Here is a 19643-nt window from a genome sequence, read left to right as displayed (position 1 = left end):
TCTCATAATTCCTATGGAATGGCTTGTGTAAAGTGTTAAAACAGTGTTAAAAATAACAATAAAATTTACATTACATATAAACAGTGCTGCATATCTGTAATGTAACACAAGATGAGACGTTAATAAAATATCCGTCTATCTGTCTGTCTGTCTGTCTGTCTGCACTGTTAGGCGTTCTGTGAAATACACACTATGTCGGCATCGCACGTAAAATCTCTAAATCATCGTCACTATCAGGCAATCTGGCATTTTGACTCCACCTGCATCGGCAGGTAAAATTATAATCACTGCTCGACGTATTTCGTATTGTAATCTGTTTATTGTATAACCAGCTAGGTTTGTACCCAACGTATTCCTTCGTCTGAGTCAACGTATGGTTCTGAGCTAGCTCCCCTGTCGACACATTCGCGTTGACAAATCTACAAATATAAACACATAGAAAAGTCCACTGTGCAAAATAAAGAGGGGAGGGGGGGTGGGGAGAAGGGGAGGGTGCCCACTCCTTTTGACCTGAAAGTTTATTTAATTAAACCTCTCGTGAAAACGGGTGAAAATGAATCGTGCACACCCTTTTGTCAAGAGTGTACACCGCCCCACCCCAACCCCCTTCTAAATAAGCTGTATCCACCGTGGTTCATTTGAATTGATAAACCGCCCAAGTAAGATAGGAAGCTGTGAGAAACTTAGATTTCCTTAATTCTGATCGATGGCGTAACATTAAAATGTGGAATGGGATAAATCTGGTTCTTGTCCAAGCTAATTTTCATAAGATCGATAGTCACCTGTGCAAATACGCATTAAGATGCGGATTATTTGTAAGCCAGCCAGCTCACAATAGGCCATAGCCGTCGCTAAGGAATTTAGGACCTACCCAATGACCTTGAAAGGGCGCCACGACCCCGACATAAACATAGCATTTTGTATGTTCATTCGCTGTGATAAGCGGGTGAGCTTCGCGAGGAAGGTCTACCACGAGTGTTGTGGATTAATGCGGGTGCAGTTCTCAATACGCTATCGAAAAGGGTGCATTTAACGGAATCCATTTCTCCGCCAATGCGGAAAGCTCGCTTGAAGAAGATACTATTGACCTTAGTAGCAGGTCTGTTCGTCGCAGTGTATTTTATACCTAGTAATGGTTTTCCAACAGAAGAGTATTTCGTCCTGCGTAAAGAGACACTGAACCTACTCGATCACGGAGTGTTGTTGTCGCCCTCACACAACTCGTGTGCTAGCAGGCTAGACTTGCTTGTGTTGGTGCTCTCTGTCGTTGGAAGCAGGGACAAAAGACGAAGCATTCGCGACACATGGGGCCGGGTTAACCAACCATGGCCTTTACTCAATTCCCGACCTACTATGAAGGTTGTATTTCTTTTCGGGGTTGCTCCGACACCCGAGTACAACCTGGAGCTAAAATCCGAGTCTAGACTACACAACGACATCCTGCAGATAAATGCAACTGAATCTTATTTTGTACCAACGCTGAAGATCCTAATGGCTTTCAAATGGATGAAAGAAGGCTGTTCAAGTGTGAAGTATGTACTGAAGACGGATGACGATGTGTTTGTGAATTTGCCGTTGATGATGGAGCGAGTTAACAGCATGAAAGGACGTTTTATTCTCGGAGACAAGCTTTCACATGCATTGTCGCAACGATCTGGAAAACACACCGTGTCACCCAAAGAGTACCCGTTTCATTTCTATCCGCCATATTTGATTGGATATGCTTACATCATGACAGGTGAAGTGGCGTTGTCGATGCTGAACGCCTTCTACCACATGCCTTTCTTAAAAATCGAGGATGTGTACATTGGGGGTATATTACCCAGAGCGACTAGAACTTCAGTGATGCAAATCCACCCTTCTTGGATTGACAATGGTCAAAAGGTAGACATTTGTGATTTTGTACAGAGGAAATTGATAGCTGGTGCTAATATTGATAATGATGTTATTCATAAAATTTGGCAAACTTTTAGAGAACCATGGCGTTGTAGAAAATGATTTATGTTTTCACCCCGTGTGTCTGGTCATTGTCTTCAACCATCCACTCGTTACACCGGCGGCCTGGATACACTTCCGATGAACAAATAAACAAGGCAAAATTATACAGTATGTTGTTTAACCGCATGACAACACCATATACAAGGCAGTACCAGTGTTACTTGGATGGAATTTGATTGCCTTGAGTATTCTAACGCTAAAATTAGAAAACGATTCAATATAATATACGCTCATTGTGTAAGGGGAATCGATTTTCACTACGACTAGTAAACGTCATTATGCTTGCCATCACATAGTGTTGAAAACTGCCGCCATAGTCTCGGTCCGTATTCTGTATGTACGGTTAACGAAATATTTTGAATAAACATTTGTTGCATTTATTTTCTAGAATTCCAAGTCGTGTATACGTTTACCGAGTCACGTCAATTGAATATATCTCATTAACTGATGAACTAATGAAATGAAATGGTTGCCCATTATTAGCATGGCCATCAACACAGGGTCATTTGCAGGTCAGCTGTTTGTAATCAAAGTCAAACAATGGCCGGTTGGCCACTGAAGCATGACATAGTGGATGAGGTGCGGGATACTGCAGGCTGACTGACCAAACATTTGTATCAAATGCGACACGTGGCAGCCGGTTCAGGATTCGACCCCCTGGGACAAATAGAGAATGCTTTAGGTCAGTCGGGATTTGACCCTCGGACAATGCCAAGGAAGGCTGGCTGGCGATAGCCACCAGAGTGGCGCCTAGCCATTGCTATGATACCATGTAGTCATCCATATCAAATCACGAATAAATTGATGTGGATCAGTGTGCGAAATAGCCACTGGCCCGCTAGCCTGTGGCTAGTATAAATCCAGTCGTACCAGCAAATCTCCACAGTCACTGGCCCGACTGGCTAGTGAATTTCTATGGGGTCATTTTGTAAAGATATCACTCTCTCCGACTTGTTTAGTTATAATATACTCTCCAAAAAAAAGAAACGCATAATGAAAATAGCAATTTCATGTAGCAATGAATTAAAACGTGATTCATTTTACAAAGGTTTTGCTCTGTTTATGAGTCCTATGGTGTTCATGTTTTGAAACATCACAACAAAACGCACCATCCGTAAATTACCCGTATTTAACAGCATGATTTTCAATTTCGGCGTGTAGTGTCACAGAATACACAATTCACATGCAATGCACGTAAAAGTTGGGGATCAGATAGTCTCAATAATTGGTATAAAAGGTTGATCGCTGTCTGTCGATTATTCACTGTATTTGGAATATTGTTGACGAACGCAAAATGCCACGTCTAAGTGAAGCCAACCGTCATATCGTCATTGGTTTGCTTGAAGCTGGCCAGTCTCTACGTGCAGTTGCCCGACGCATGGATGTTCACCAAAGCACCATTTCACGGCTCTGTGAGAGATATCGCCGGCAGAATGCGGTAGCAGATGCACCTCGTAGTGGGCGACCTCGAACGACCACTGCGGCGCAGGATCGCTACATCCGGGTACATCACCTGCGTCATCGAACAGCTACGGCGACCAGTACCGCCCGACAAATACTCGGATTGAGGAGGCTTTCTGCACAGACCGTCAGGAACAGGTTGAGTTCAGGCCTGGAACCTACCGAATTGGCGTAGAATCTGGTTCAGTGATGAATCACGATTTCTATTGGAACGACGCTATGGAAGAATGTGGGTGTACAGACGTCGACGTGAACGTTTCGCCGACGCTTGCGTTCCCCAGGTGGACAGATTCGGCCGGGACAGTGTTATGATGTGGGGAGCGATCACCTGCCGTAGGAGAAGTGATTTGGTGATGATCCAGGGCAACCTGACGAAATCCTACGCCCACACCTCATTCCAATCATTGATCGCCAGAGGGAGTTGTTTCAACAGGACAATGCCAGGCCCCACACAGCACGTCCCACTAGAGACTTCCTCCAGAACCACAACATCAATGTGCTCCCCCGGCCCTCAAAATCACCGGACTTATACCCGATCGAACATCTGTGGGATGCCCTGGACAGACGGGTGCCACGCCGTAACCCTCAGCCCCAGACACTTCAGCAACTCGCACATGCACTACAGGCAGAGTGGGCTGCGATTGGGCAACACGAGTTTCTGAGACTTATTCGTTCGATGCCGAGGCGATGCCGTGCAGTTCTGGATGCCCACGGTGGTCACACGAGGTATTGACTTCAGCACCACCACACGTCTCCATGTGACACTCAAACTGACTTTCCTCGAGTTGGTGCCAAAGACGGATAAGTTTGCATTCCCAGTGTGCAATTTCGCTATATTTCATTGACTCATAAAGCCTACAAGATGTTTCAAAATAAACATAAAAATACTGTTTAAATTCCTATATGCGTTTCTTTTTTTGAGAGTATATATACCACCCGTCAAAAGTTAAGACTCACTTAAAACACTCACTATGTTATGTACATATACATTGTATATGGTTTCATCGAAGATGAATTTCTCCACCAGCTTGCATTGGGGAAACCAACTGCAAACCTTATGCGGATGAATTGCACGAAGATTATGGATCAGATTGCTGAAAAGCACTGAGTTTCATCATTTATTGAATTCATGACAATACACTTTTCAACGTTACGAATTTGTATAACAATCCATCAGTTCATGTGTAGCCAAACTCTAGTTTAGAACAGTTGCCTGAAGTGAGTGGCTACATTTACACTAGATAGTCTAAACTTTCAATGGGTAGTATATATACACAAATAACGTAATTAAGCACCCCCTGTATTTTTGTAATGATAGGTTTTCATCGCTTACATATAACTTCTCATGGTGACCACGATGGAAAAACATGGGTTTTTCTGACCCGTATAATCCTTTGACTCATAAATAACGACAAAATGATTGGAATCCATGTTGATCTTATTATGATAATTGCTCAAACACTGATCTTCATACAAAACCATGTCTGTACAAGTATGGCCCTGGAATGTTTAATGTTGAATTTATTGGTAAATGTGAAGATTCAAAATGTAATTTTGCGTGTCTTACACGATTCAGTGTCAGTACTGAGTGCAACCTCCATGTGATTGTATGACAGCCAGCACACTCCTCCTCATACCCCCTGTCTGTCTCCTGATCCTCTGAAGGGGCAGTCTTCGCCATTCCTCGTGTAAAGCAGCTTCCAGTTGGGCCAGATTCTGTACAGGAGGATCTCTTTGTTGCACACGACGACCAGTCATGTCCCAGATTTGCTCCAAAGGGTTAAGATCGGCTCATTCAATCGTGAGATATGTCAGGGGGTGCTTTACTAAGTTCTTTGTGTAAATATAGTATACATACTACATATACAGAACAGCATAGTGTTAATCAGTATTGCAATGAACTATCCTGAACAGTAGTACAGAATATTTGATAAATACATGATGACACAGTCCACATAAACCTTAAAGTAGTGCCAAAGGTCGTTACATATAGTTAAGGTACGATACTATTAGATTTAACTTAAGACATAATAGCATAACGATTTTATTGAAGGAGAACAAATCAAAGTTTCTTACCTGAGTGAATAAACGTGTGTTTACTAGACAACCACAGAATGATTTGTGACTGTCGTCCCTATCATTAACCTATTCCGGCTATCGCATATAATCGCATTTACTGATTACACTTGCGATAATGTCGTTATTGTGAACTTGAGATTATATCATTTAGTTTCACCGAAACATCGAGGATAAATTTGGACAATGGATGTTCAGTTGCGAGTATGCCACGAAGGTTTATATGGCAGGCGGGTTATTTGACCAACGTTGAATATAAACAGCCGTAAGGGCAGATAAATGCATTGCACCTTGGCTCTGTTAGCTAAAGAGATACTGGTCCCGCATTATGTCCGATGCTCTTTATCAGCGTGACTCTTGGCAGGTTTACGATAGTGTAACGTGGTCAGTTAAAACTTTGTCGGTTTCCTCAATGTTAATATAATGACAGGGGCATCTTGGGGTAAACGCACAACTCACAAGCGCATGGTTTTTAAAAGAGTAAAACTTGAAGTTTATTACTGCTGTTGTCTCGTTCGATGGTTATAATGAGCAGTGAACAAGGCATCCTATTGGCCATTGTCCGTACATACACATGCAGTCACTCGTATCGTCAAATACTCACTGGATACCATGCATGGTTTCATGACGGGGCACCGCTGAAGGTCCGGGTTAGAATGAACCTTCAGCAACCCATGCGACTAATAGGCGACTAACGGAATCGGGTGGTAAAGCTCGCTGACTTGGTTGACACATGACATCGTATCCCAGTTGCGCAGATCGATGCTCATGCTGTTGACCATTGGATTGGATTGTCCAGACTCGATTATTTAATCCTAATTGTCAGTATCCTAAGAAAGCTCCAACACCGATTCCGCCCGGAATCTTAATTGTCAGTATCCTGAGAAAGTCCCTACCCCGCTTCTTACAGGTATCCTAATTGTCAGTATCCTGAGATAGCCCCAACACCACTTCCTCCCGGTATCCTAATTGTCAGTATCCTGAGAAAGCTCCAACACCACTTCCGCCGGGTATCTTAATTGTCAGTATCCTGAGAAAGTCCCTACCCCGCTTCCGCCCGGTATCCTAATTGTCAGTATCCTGAGAAAGCCCCAAACACTACTTCCGCCCGGTATCCTAATTGTCAGTATCCTGAGAAAGCCCCTACCCCGCTTCCTACCGGTATCCTAATTGTCAGTATCCTGAGAAAGCCCCAACACTACTTCCGCCCGGTATCCTAATTGTCAGTATCCTGAGAAAGCCCCTACCCCGCTTCCTACCGGTATCCTAATTGTCAGTATCCTGAGAAAGTCCCAACACTACTTCCGCCGGGTATCCTAATTGTCAGTATCCTGAGAAAGCCCCAACACTACTTCCGCCCGGTATCCAAATTGTCAGTATCCTGAGATAGCCCCAACACCACTTCCGCCCGGTATCCTAATTGTCAGTATCCTGAGAAAGCCCCAACACCACTTCCGCCCGGTATCTTAATTGTCAGTATCCTGAGTAAGTCCCAACACCACTTCTGCCCGGTATTCTATCATGCACTCCATGTGTCCCTTTGGATGACACAGACAACACCATCTACTCTTCTCTGGTCGTTCAAGGTGAGGTGAGGTGAAATAGGCTTTAATTAACGTCGTACTTGAAAATATTTCGCTCATATGACGGCGTGCATGCGTGTGTATGTATGGCTGCTTGGACTAGCCCAGACTTAAGCTGGTTTTATAGTGCTTGCTCACTGAGATACCATGCCGCAGTGAAGCATGAATACCCCACTATTGACTCCGAGCCGACCAGTCCTTGTTGTTGTCGTACATACACATGCAGTCACTCGTATCGTCAAATACTCACTGGATACCATGTATATATATGGTTTCATGACGGGGCACCGCTGAAGGTCCGGGTTAGAATGAACCTTCAGCAACCCATGCGACTAATAGGCGACTAACGGAATCGGGTGGTAAAGCTCGCTGACTTGGTTGACACATGACATCGTATCCCAGTTGCGCAGATCGATGCTCATGCTGTTGACCATTAGATTTGATTGTCCAGACTCGATTATTTAATCCTAATTGTCAGTATCCTAAGAAAGCTCCAACACCGCTTCCGCCCGGAATCTTAATTGTCAGTATCCTGAGAAAGTCCCTACCCTGCTTCTTACAGGTATCCTAATTGTCAGTATCCTGAGAAAGCCCCAACACCACTTCCGCCCGGTATCTTAATTGTCAGTATGATGAGAAAGCCCCTACCCCGCTTCCTACCGGTATCTTAATTGTCAGTATCCTGAGAAAGCCCCAACACTACTTCCGCCCGGTATCCTAATTGTCAGTATCCTGAGAAAGCCCCAAACACTACTTCCGCCCGGTATCCTAATTGTCAGTATCCTGAGAAAGCCCCTACCCCGCTTCCTACCGGTATCCTAATTGTCAGTATCCTGAGAAAGCCCTACCCCGCTTCCGCCCGGTATCCTAATTGTCAGTATCCTGAGAAAGTCCCAACACTACTTCCGCCCGGTATCCTAATTGTCAGTATCCTGAGAAAGCCCCAACACTACTTCCGCCCGGTATCCTAATTGTCAGTATCCTGAGATAGCCCCAACACCACTTCCGCCCGGTATCCTGGTGTCAGTATCCTGAAAGCCCCAACACCACTTCCGCCCGGTATCTTAATTGTCAGTATCCTGAGAAAGTCCCAACACCACTTCTGCCCGGTATTCTATCATGCACTCCATGTGTCCCTTTGGATGACACAGACAACACCATCTACTCTTCTCTGGTCGTTCAAGGTGAGGTGAGGTGAAATAGGCTTTAATTAACGTCGTACTTGAAAATATTTCGCTCATATGACGGCGTGCATGCGTGTGTATGTATGGCTGCTTGGACTAGCCCAGACTTAAGCTGGTTTTATAGTGCTTGCTCACTGAGATACCATGCCGCAGTGAAGCATGAATACCCCACTATTGACTCCGAGCCGACCAGTCCTTGTTGTTGCCATTAATGCCGAGCGCCAGGCAGGGATCAACAAGTACCATATTTTAACGTCTTTTGGTTTGAAGCAGCCGGGGATCGAACCCGCGACTTTCCGCTCTTCGGGCGGACGCTCCAACCACTACCCCACGGAGGCGGGGCCGGATTGTACAGACTGTGTAGATACATCAAATTTACCTTATCGTAAAGTGAGGTAAATCCAAACCCATTTAAACCAGTGCTGCTAAAATATTTTAATGCATTCTTCTTTTTAAATACCTCTCATATCTAATGTACATTTTCGGCTTGTCCTTGTTATTGTACTCTCCAATGGAATAATAAATAATATTATTTTATTATGTTTTAGAGATTAAGATAAAAATGCAGCAGAGAGGGTTCGGGTGATCCTGGCACAGTCAGGCTGGTAAGGCTCATCATCAGCTCAGGTAACAGGCTCAGCCCCCTCTGTAACGCAGCCCAAACAGCGAATGGGACTTCTCCCAGGAGACGCTGCCTAGTTTCTTTCCACCTAGAACTTTCCACCAAGAATATGTTGACTCCCCTACACTGCAGCTGCAGATGCTGACAATGAGGATACCGGGCGGAAGTGGTGTTGGGGCTTTCTCAGGTAACTGACTATTAGGGCATCATTTTTTATGTGTTTCACGAGTTTTATGCTGCTTTTAGCAATATTCCAGCAATATCAAGGTAGGGGTTTCACACATTGTACCCATGTAGGGAATCGAACCCAGGACTAGCGAACACTTTAGCCCCTAGGCTACCGCACCGCCCACGACATGGTTAAGATACGTGTGTAGACTAAACTATTGATAAAACATGTCCAGTCAGGGAGCTGAAATATCGACCGGATAGGCTTCTGCTATAACCACATCACCTGTCTTATGTAGGAAATGATCTGATCGAACGATAATCAGATCTGGCAGTTTCTAAAGACACAATACATTCTCGCAAATCGGAAAGGACACGGATTTGTTCGATTATTAATAATTATGCTACAGTCTCAATATCGCTCAGTGGTAACGGGGCATGCGGTTGCTGGGTATACAGTACTGAACGAGGTTTGGGGGCATTCTTTCACAGTAATAGCCTTGTTTTCACTTTTTCATGTTAGTTTCAGTGATATAAACATAACAGTTTATAGCAATGGTTCGGGTGTCAGTGACTGAGTGAGTATGGTTTAACGCCGCTTTTAGCAATATTCCTGCAATATCACGGTGGGGAACACCAGAAATGGGCTTAACATATTGTACCCATGTGGGGATCGAACCCAGATCTTCGGCGTGGAGAGCAAACGCTTTAACCTCTTGTCTACCCCACCGTCGGGTGTCAGTGACGAGATCCGTATACAAATCCTAATTTGTTTTATACCAACCGAACTATACTGGAGATTGTAATCTACGTTTTGATGGTTACAACATGTTTTAACATTTTGAAAAAGAAGTTCTTCTTCCGCGCGATTCTTTATGTATATTGATTAAACATAATTGTAAGGAACCCAGAGACGTTTTCATTTTCACAAACAGTGCAAAATAGGAACCAAAACAAGAGCAAAATCCACCAGTTCATAACACAGAGAACAACAAATAGATAGCTTAAGGTACCATTTCATTTAGACTAACATCTAGTCTCTGAAATATACCAAAGACTTTCCTCATTTTCCTGAAACTGTGGTAATCTAGATTTGCTACATTAGGTACACTTGCATGGGCTGTATTGAGTAATTGAGTATATCTGTGTCAGGGTCTATATGGCAGCTAGTACCTCAGATACTTTTATGATGGTGATAGGTCAAGCTGACATATTTTATAGAATTAACGGTGTTTACATTACATTCAAAGCACACAGTATGGTATTCTGTCATGAGGTTGTTTTAATTGACAGAATATAAACTCAACATCCACCGTCAATATCAATTATATCCGCTATCCTTAATCTTTTGATTGCATTCACACTACATTTCAAAGAGGGCCTGTGTTGCCTTGTGATGATTGAAAACATGACTGTTATATGACAATGGTCGCTTTTCGGTTTGATTTGAAAGGACCGTCCTGCGTGAATAGCAGTCTAAGTAAACTTAGCCTCAGTATTATTACCGTCCAATCAAACGCGAGACGACAGAACGGATTTAACCAATCAGACAACGGCTACTATTTAGGGTTCGGCGGGACTTACAAAATGGATTTACTCTTCCTCTGTCGCCAACACTGATCTCACAACAAATGAAAACCTGCATAAAACACAGATGTATGACCTGCAGAATATACGCTTTTGGGTTTCTGTTGACATGGTTACCATTAGCTAATATTTCCGCAAGCTGACATCCTTGAATACTGACAAAAAGCGCTATTTTCAGCAACTGTGTACTCACGGTTGTGGTGTGCTCCATGTGCATCACTCGGAAGCGATCGTACGGAAAATAGCATTCGGAATCGTTCGGGTACAAAACCTTTTCGAGGTAAAAGTTTAAAAGGTATGTGCGAATGTCAACTTTCGCGATTTGGTAAGCTGTGTTCTGATTGGTCAATTGAAAAGATTACCTGACGCGACCTTCCACAAGGTTTTGTTAGACTCAGTATAGCATTGTAACGAATAATACTGAGCCTAAGTTTACTTAGACTGGCGTGAATAGCAACACAACTTTATTGCCATATCAGACATATAATCCGTTTAACATTGAAAGCAAGAGATCACATTGTGTGGTGCAAGTGCTGTGTAATTATTACAAACATGTACATTTATGGGGGTTATTTATTTGCCCATATATTTCTTCCGAATATGTGTTTTAAAATTTCAAAATTAATGTTAAAAACCGTTATTTAATTCAGATTTTAGTCCATTAACTGCTTACTCCCTCGTTAGGGGTAATGGGGTGGCCTAGTGGTTAAAGCGTTTGCTCGTCACGCCGAAGACCCGGGTTCGTTTCCCCAATTCGGATACACATTTGGGTACAATGATAGTGAGTGAGAGACTTTTGTTTCACGACGCACTCAACAATATTCCAGCTATATGACGGCGGTCTGTGAATAATCCAGTCTGGACCAGACAATCCAGTTATCAGCCTTCACGGATCGAAGTTTAAGTCAATATTCCACAGCATTACCCTTTCTGCATTCAAAATTATCTACTGTCATTATACTATCCGAAGTCAGGATGCGACAGATAACACCTAACTGGACACCACGTGCGCTTTGAAACTGCTCCACGCTCGCTTTCCGGGTTTTTCAACTTTGTCACCGCTGCAAATATGTGTATTAATTTAACAACTCTTACGGTTCCAACACAGCAAAACGTTTTATTCTGTGTCATCTGAATACAATACTGTTTTTTGCCACCTCTGCTGCTACTACTGTTGCCGGTTGAAAAACCGTGTTGCGACACCGAACAAACTACTCAAAACTGCATGACATTCCACGCTATCAGGTTATCTCCCCTTTGACAGTCATGTGACATACCTTAGGTCACATGATCTTGATCTAAATATAACTTTCCAACCTTGACATGTGAGAGTAGATTTAGCAACGCCATTGTGGATATTCTTCATTTGTGTATTGTTCGTGTCCAGGGCCCACTTGCACAAAACGATTGTATCTCTACAATAGCCGTAACTCTGATTGTAAGGTAATTGTAGGGTCACCCGCCTCTTGCACAAAGCGATGGTAAGCCTACAATAGTTGTAAGTTACAATTGAAACCTACAATAGCCCACTACCTATTGTAAGTGCCTACAATCGATGGTAAAAATGGCGTCGTACATGGCTGCCGAGGAAGTCTCAGAAAAAATGAAATGTATTTTTAGAGATAGAACATCACATTTGGAGTTATTGACGGAAGGTTAACTCATTTCAAGGTATAGGTTGCCTCGGCATGCCATATTCTCACTTTTGAAGAAAATTCGGCCATACATCGAACATGGAACCAAGCGTTCACATGCCATTTCCCCTGAAACTCAGTTGCTGGTTACACTTCGTTACCTGAGTAAAGGAAGTTTTTAAATAGAAATAGGTGATCTACATGGCGTTCACGAGTCCTCTGTGTCTCGCGCCGTCCATCGGACAATCCGTGCCATAAACAACGTTTTGGACATCAAGTTCTATCCTGACGCAAATAAAGTTAGAGTGCAAGACTTCTACAAAATAGCTGAATTCCCCCGCGTTATTGGGGCAATTGATGGTACACTTATTCCCATTAAACGACCACCTGCAGACGAAGAAGTGGCCTACGTTTGTCGGAAAGGCTTCCACGCTATAAATGTTCAAGCCTTATGTGACGCCAACTTGAGGTAAACTTTAATTTCAGAGTAGCTTCCCTTGTATCTAAATATAGAATAAGGGAGTTAATGTTGTAACGATTTGATTACATAACACTGAAATGTTACGATATAAAAGAATTGTAAAAACCAGTTTCGTTATTATGAGATATATTGGAAAGAATAAAGTTTCATATATACAAAAAATAAGTGGGAATAATAGAGTCAAAGCGAAAACGGCTGTAGGGATAATCTACAACACGTATATACTTTCCCTGCTAATACCCTTGCTAATACCAGCACATAATTTAGATAGATAAATATATAACACACATACACACGTGTAAAATCACATCAGATAATTATCAAATATTGATAACAAATCACATTGGAGCTGGTGATTTTGCAACAATTTCAAAGAGATATCACAATACTTTTTTTTTTCAAGCAGTTGTTCAAACTAGTGGTCCCTTAAGTGAAAATAAAGTCAACTGAAACCAAAATAATGATTAATGTTTATATAAGCTTCGGTTTATTCCCCTTTTTCTTATCAATGTATAATTTTTTATTGTGATTTTGATAACCTATAGATTTAGTGATATGCAATATTTATCAAAATTATCAAATGTATGAATTTAATGTCTCAAATACGATAAAAAAATGAAAACAATGAATAAAAGTTTTTAAATTTTATAATAGTTTGCTGATATTCCCAGACTAGAAACTGGCCACGAATTTACACTTCAATTTGGTTACGAATCCACTTAAGGGACGCAACTCTAAATTGTTGTCTATGTTGCTATGGATAATCTTATCTTCAGCACAGAAGATTACGATTGTAACTTACAATCGCAATTGTAAAATGAGATGAGTTACAACTGTGCTACAATCGCTTTTGTGCAAGAGTTGTAAGAGTTACGATCGCGATTGTAATTTCCATTGCAAATGCATACAATTGATTGTAGCTACGATCGTTTTAGTGCAAGTGGGCCCAGGGCTATAATGTATGTTCGTGGCTATCAATAATATTGTGTATTAATTGTCTGTCAGGAGCGGTGATCAATAAACGGGACAATGGTAAGGTAGTGTACATCCGGTATTTACTGGCAACAGTGCAAGCCTATCGGCGTTAATTAACACCCGCAGGCAGACCGAGACACACCGTAAGGCTATTATATCTATATTACCTTGAATTAATTATTTTTTCATTGTGGTAACATATTATTGTGTTCTCCCAATGTTATCATTTTGATATTTCATTTGTACCAAAGTTTGAATTCGTTACTCGTCCTTAAACTAGCACATGTACCTTAAAGCAGAGACCATATAAAAGAGGCCTGGAAAAGAAAAAAATGTCTTTATTTGGCTTTAAATTAGCACATGTAAGTATTAGACGCCTGAGTAAGAAACACTGTCTTTACTTGTTCTTAAACTATTAGAAGCCTGAATAAGAAAAACTTGATATTTACTTGTCCTAAACTAGCACATATGCGTAATGGAGGCCTGGATAAGATAAAAATGTCTTTATTTGGCCTTAAACTAGTACATGTACGTATTAGAGGCCTGGATCAGAAAAGACGTCTTTACTTGGCCTTAACCTAGCACATGTACCTAAAAGAAGCCTGGGTGATGAGAAAAACGTCTTTACATGTCCTTAAACTTACATATGTACGTAATAGAGGCCTGGATGGGGAAGACGTCTTTATTGTCCTCAAACTAGCGATGGCGGTGGGGTAGCCCAGTGGTTAAAGCGTTCGCTCGTCACGCCGCAACGACTTCCCACATGTTATCGGGGTAAAACCATATCACTCCAAAATAACATTTGGTAGGATTATATACTTAGCTGGTGGAGTGAGTGAGTATAGTTTTACGCCGCTTTTAGCAATAATCCAGCAATGTCACGGCGAGGGACACCATAAATGGGCGTCACACATTGTACCCATATAGGGAATCGAACCCGGGTCTTCGTTGTGACGAGCGAACGCTTCAGCTACTATAGTCCGTTTGGCTCCAAATCGGATCGATCAATTAATTAAACATAAAAACTCAATCTAATCTCAAAAATCATACTATCGACAAAAATTCTGCAAGAAACTCACAGAGTGGGTATGATGTTTTGATTATGATCAGCGTTTCATTGAGTATTTTATGTTTATTAGTTTTCGAGTGAGATTGCAATTCATCGATCCGCTTTTGAGCCAAACGGACTATAGGCTATCCCACGGCCCCTTTTCTAACTGGTGCCTGATAAGGAGTACCTGGACTCATAAACTTGACAAGGTCATGCACAGTAAACATATAAAGTTGCTGTTATCTTGACATAAGAATGCATGGTATAAGTGGAATACCTTTGTACTGCCGCTATGTACATACATTGGTGGTTAAGGTAAAGCTTTAAGTTTCACCATAGAGAAGTCACACATTAATCTATTCTTTCAAGTCATAAATATCAATGCCTGTGTTACAGACATCCGATACCAGCGCCACTTTAAGGGCTGTACTCTGCCCAGGCTTGGTCCCTGCCTGGCGCTCGGCATTAATGGACACAAGTTACCAAAGACAAATGGCTTTTGTGCGGGTGACCTTCGCCCATATGGCTTTTTTCCGGGTGGCTTTTGTCCTAGACCACTGCCAAGCACTATCAAACATTGGAGTTAAGATCACTGCAGCCCAGGCGCAAACGGCAGAGAAGAATTTGACTTCGCCTGTGTCCATACGATATATCATTTTTAATCATATAACTGTTGACAAACACGATGCCTATCTCGCTTACACCAAATCTCTCAGTGACATAACATATATCTAGTAGTTTATTATAAATAATGTTTCGCTTCTGTGCTTACATAAAACAAATCTGTACAAGTAAACACTCATGGAATGTGCAGACCCATTCAATACAATCATAAGATACAAATCATCACGCAATTCGTTAGGGCTGACTAAAAAGATCGATAATCGGAAATTACCGGAAAAAATATTAATGATTATCCATCTTCTTTGAGTGGCATTTTTAGAAGCTGGAGAGTCCGATAAGGACAAATTTTATGGATGAACTACTTTTTTATTCAAGTGATGCGATGTTTCCATACAGATTCTTGTATCGTTGTCAAGCAGGTATGAATCAGTTAAAAAAACAGGTTACACCCCATTCTGCCTACAATCCAGATTTGCCTACAACCCGGTTTGCCTAAAAACATTACTGTAGGCAGAATGGGAAATGATTTTTGACCTTCTTTGAGTGGCATGTTAGAAGTTGGGAAGTACAATATAGAACACACTTATGGATAACATCTTCTTTTATTCGTGGGTGCGACGTTTCGATACAGATTCTTGTACCGTTGTCAAGCAAGACGTAAAATAAACTCTGTCAAAAAACGAAACGCAACCCCTGTCCTCAGATATGAAAAATTCGTTTGAATGAAGTTATTGCTTCCAAACTAAATTTTATTCGAATGTATTGAAATGATACACGTAATTAATGAAGATTACCATCCAAACAACTGCATTTGTACGCATAAGTGTATTTTATTGCTTATTCCGTCACAACGCATGAAATGGTGACTTCGCACAAAAAAAACACATGCAAATCATGAAAATTGCAGTTAATGTAGGGGTGTATAAAAGCCCATGTGCTTCCGTATTATATTCATTCATTTGTCGCCGAAAAGCTGTGTTAAAAATGCCACGATTGAGTGCTGCCGACCGAAATATCGCCATTGGTCGTGTTCAAGCCGGAGAAAGTTTTGGAACTGTTGCACGGCACCTAAATGTTCACAAAACAACGATATCCCGACTTTGGAGCCGCTACAACAACTTCAATTTGACCAACGATCGCCCGAGAAGTGGAAGGCCAAGAATCACGACCCCCCCGTCAAGATCGGTACATCCGGGTCGATCACCTGCGTAATCGGCATGCCCTACCAACCGTGACTGCCACACAAATACCAGGTTTGAGGAGAGTGTCAGCTCAAACGATTAGGAACCGTCTGAAAGAAGCGGGTTTACGTGCCTGTAGACCAGTTGTTGGACCTGTACTACGCCCCCTACATCGACGCCGACGACTCAGGTGGTGCAACAACGTAAGGATACGGACTTTACAAAACTGGAGGCGAATCTGGTTTTCTGATGAATCACGTTTTCTTTTGCAACGTCACGACGGAAGACAGCGTCTGTATAGGAGACGTCATAAACGTTTTGCGCCCATCTGCGTCCGACAGGTGGACAGATTTGGCGGAGAAAGCGTCATGGTTTGGGGAACCATCTCATACAACCAGAAATCAGACTTGGTGATCGTTCCAGGGAACCTGACAGCCCAACGTTACATCAACCACGTGTTAGAGCTTCACCTTCTCCCGATTATTGACCAACAGACACAGATTTTCAACGGGACAACGCCCGGCCTCATACTGCACGTGCAACAATGAACTTTCTGCAGAATTCCAACGTCAATGTCTTGCCATGACCCTCTAAATCACCAGACCTCAACCCTATTGAACACCTGTGGGATACTCTGGATCGACGCGTACGTCAACGTCAGCCGCCGCCACAGACGCTGCAACAGCTCGCCGTTGCACTGCAGGAGGAGTGGAGAGCCATTCCCCAGGAAAGAATCCGGCGTCTTATCCGTTCTTGTCCAAGGAGATGCCGTGCAGTGATTGCAGCGCGTGGTGCTCATACGAGATACTGAGAAAGACGCCCCCCTGGTGACAAACTGGTGTCTGTGAGATGACTTTTGAAATGACAATTTTAAACATGCCCATCTGGGTTATTATTCTGCCAAATTTCAGACTTCTGTCTTAAATAATAAAAATGCCGTGTCGTCCTAAAACTTCAGATCAAAATCTCTAAAATACAGGGGTTGCGTTTCTTTTTTGACAGAGTTTATATTAAGAATGTAACTGCCTTCTACGAACATATCGTTAATAGTATCAGCTAAAAGTTTAAGAACCTTGATTTCAGTTGTATTCATTATGATAATAAATTTAAAATGATCACTGTCATCTGGGCTCAAACTAAATTTATCTATAAAGTTACTTTTAAGATCATGGTAAAAATCACAATTAAAGAGAAAATGGGCTTCAGGCTCTTCACAGTCACAAAAGGGGCATAATGTTTGATTAATAGGTGTGGGGGATTTGCTTGAACGTCCAATTTCAATATTAAGAGGTAAAATACCACAGCGTAATTTACTTAGATTACTACGCCCATGTCTGGACATGATATATCTTACATACAGTTCAGAAATCTGGTCTACAATCTTTTTTAAACAACCTGTAAGTGTGTAACTTATTACCGTTACCTACGTCGTCCCAAAGCTCTGAAAACCATTTTCCCTTGTCTAATCTACACAAACGTTGTTTAAGTACTGATATTTTAAAATTAATACCAGACGTCTGCGATAACAAAGTATCATACAACCGCATCTGTCTACTCAATTTAAGATGGTTAAAAACAAAGGAACCTTTCCGATTCATGGACCACCTAAACACCTTATTGGTAAGCTTGTCCTCTGACATATGATACAACTTGAGTATTGGTCCCGGATACTATTTCACACGTAAATAGTAGTGCATATGCTAAGTTCAGATCCGGCACTGCACCAATTAATATTGAGCTGGGTAGATATAACAATATTCCACTTTACGACAGAAAATGTTTTTATTGTAAACACTGTGTTGAAGACGAAGTTCATGTTTTAATTAATTGTCCGGTTTATAGTGATGAACGTTTTAGTCTTTTAAATACTTGTGATAGCCTATGTCAGAATTTTAGTAATCTTACTGATATACAAAAAACTGCTTTTATCCTGTCCAATAGCAATATCTGTTTTATAGCTGCCAAAACCTGCCATGTTATTTTAAAAAGGAGAAAATCCGTATTATATAACGTTTAATTATTGTTATTCATAATACATGTACATGCAATTTTTAAAGAATTTTAGTCTCTCATAATTCCGTATGGAATGGCCCTATGTAAATATATGTTTAATTAGTTTGTATATATGTATAACAGGGGTGAGACTCTAATAAATAATCTGTCAGTCCGTAATAAAATAAAGGATTATAGGGGATTATCACACCCCAGTGATTTCTTCTTCTGAAACAATAGGAGTTGGGTAAGTGGGAAGACCCCGCTTCATGTGCATAGCTTCGCGTGCAGACACCTTCAGCCCTCGCAGAGTTTGTTTACATAACTACCGTAGTGAGGGTGATTAAACGGCTTACACCAGCAGGGCATACTTATTTAATACGCGTGTAATGTATTAGGCATGATGAAGATTATCAAAATAAGAACAATTATATTGTTTTTAAATAGAAATAATTGCCCTAGGGCAGTTGTTCAGTTATGCTTATAAAACACTTCCAAGAACAATGGACATAACGTTCCCTAGTGGTTTAAGTAAACTGAATATATCTCTAAATAATTACCTTGCTGGGAATAGAAATGAAATCAATGCAACACATAAGTACAACTAATGAAAAGAGTGGGCCACAATTTACACATCCGCGTTAAGATCAGCAACATTCGACGGAGTATTAAAGGCACAATTTCACATATTTTCGACAATACTGTGGCTTATATCATATTATATTGGGGTATAGGCACTCACTTTAGCTTCCTATTCATGCAATAAAAGACGTATTATCCCTTACGACTTGCCTGAAATCAAAACTTGAAAATCGAGGCAAACAGCTTCCAAACAGAGAATACTTGCCATATATGGAATGCATACAATTGCTCTGTACAACGAAAACTGTCGCACGCGGTGTTGTCGGTGTTTGGCGAACTAGTTGCGCGTATGTTTTCGAGCCAGACATTAGCGCCATTTTGTCTAGAACCGAGTTCTGTCTCCAAAGGAGTTATTGGATATTCGTAAAGAGCGCTCCAAGGGAC

General features: G+C 41.7%; 1 protein-coding gene across 1 annotated transcript; it reads left to right on the top strand.

Annotated features, from left to right (window-relative positions):
* Window positions 1-929: 929 nt before the first annotated feature.
* LOC124257543 (beta-1,3-galactosyltransferase 5-like) lies at window positions 930-2378 on the top strand. Its single transcript, XM_046691641.1, has one exon. The coding sequence runs from the start codon at window positions 1054-1056 to the stop codon at window positions 1996-1998; it is 945 nt and encodes a 314-aa protein (XP_046547597.1). The 5' UTR covers window positions 930-1053; the 3' UTR covers window positions 1999-2378.
* Window positions 2379-19643: the final 17265 nt, after the last annotated feature.

Source organism: Haliotis rubra, unplaced genomic scaffold (assembly GCF_003918875.1).
Source record: "Haliotis rubra isolate DU_JTF1 unplaced genomic scaffold, ASM391887v1 Scf665, whole genome shotgun sequence".
Classification (NCBI taxonomy): Eukaryota; Metazoa; Mollusca; class Gastropoda; order Lepetellida; family Haliotidae; genus Haliotis; species Haliotis rubra.
This window is presented reverse-complemented; position numbering and strand designations above follow the sequence as displayed.

What these genes read in the sequence shown, in the direction of transcription:
- LOC124257543 (XM_046691641.1), top strand. Translation starts at nt 1,054, where the DNA reads ATGCGGAAAGCTCGCTTGAAGAAGATACTATTGACCTTAGTAGCAGGT.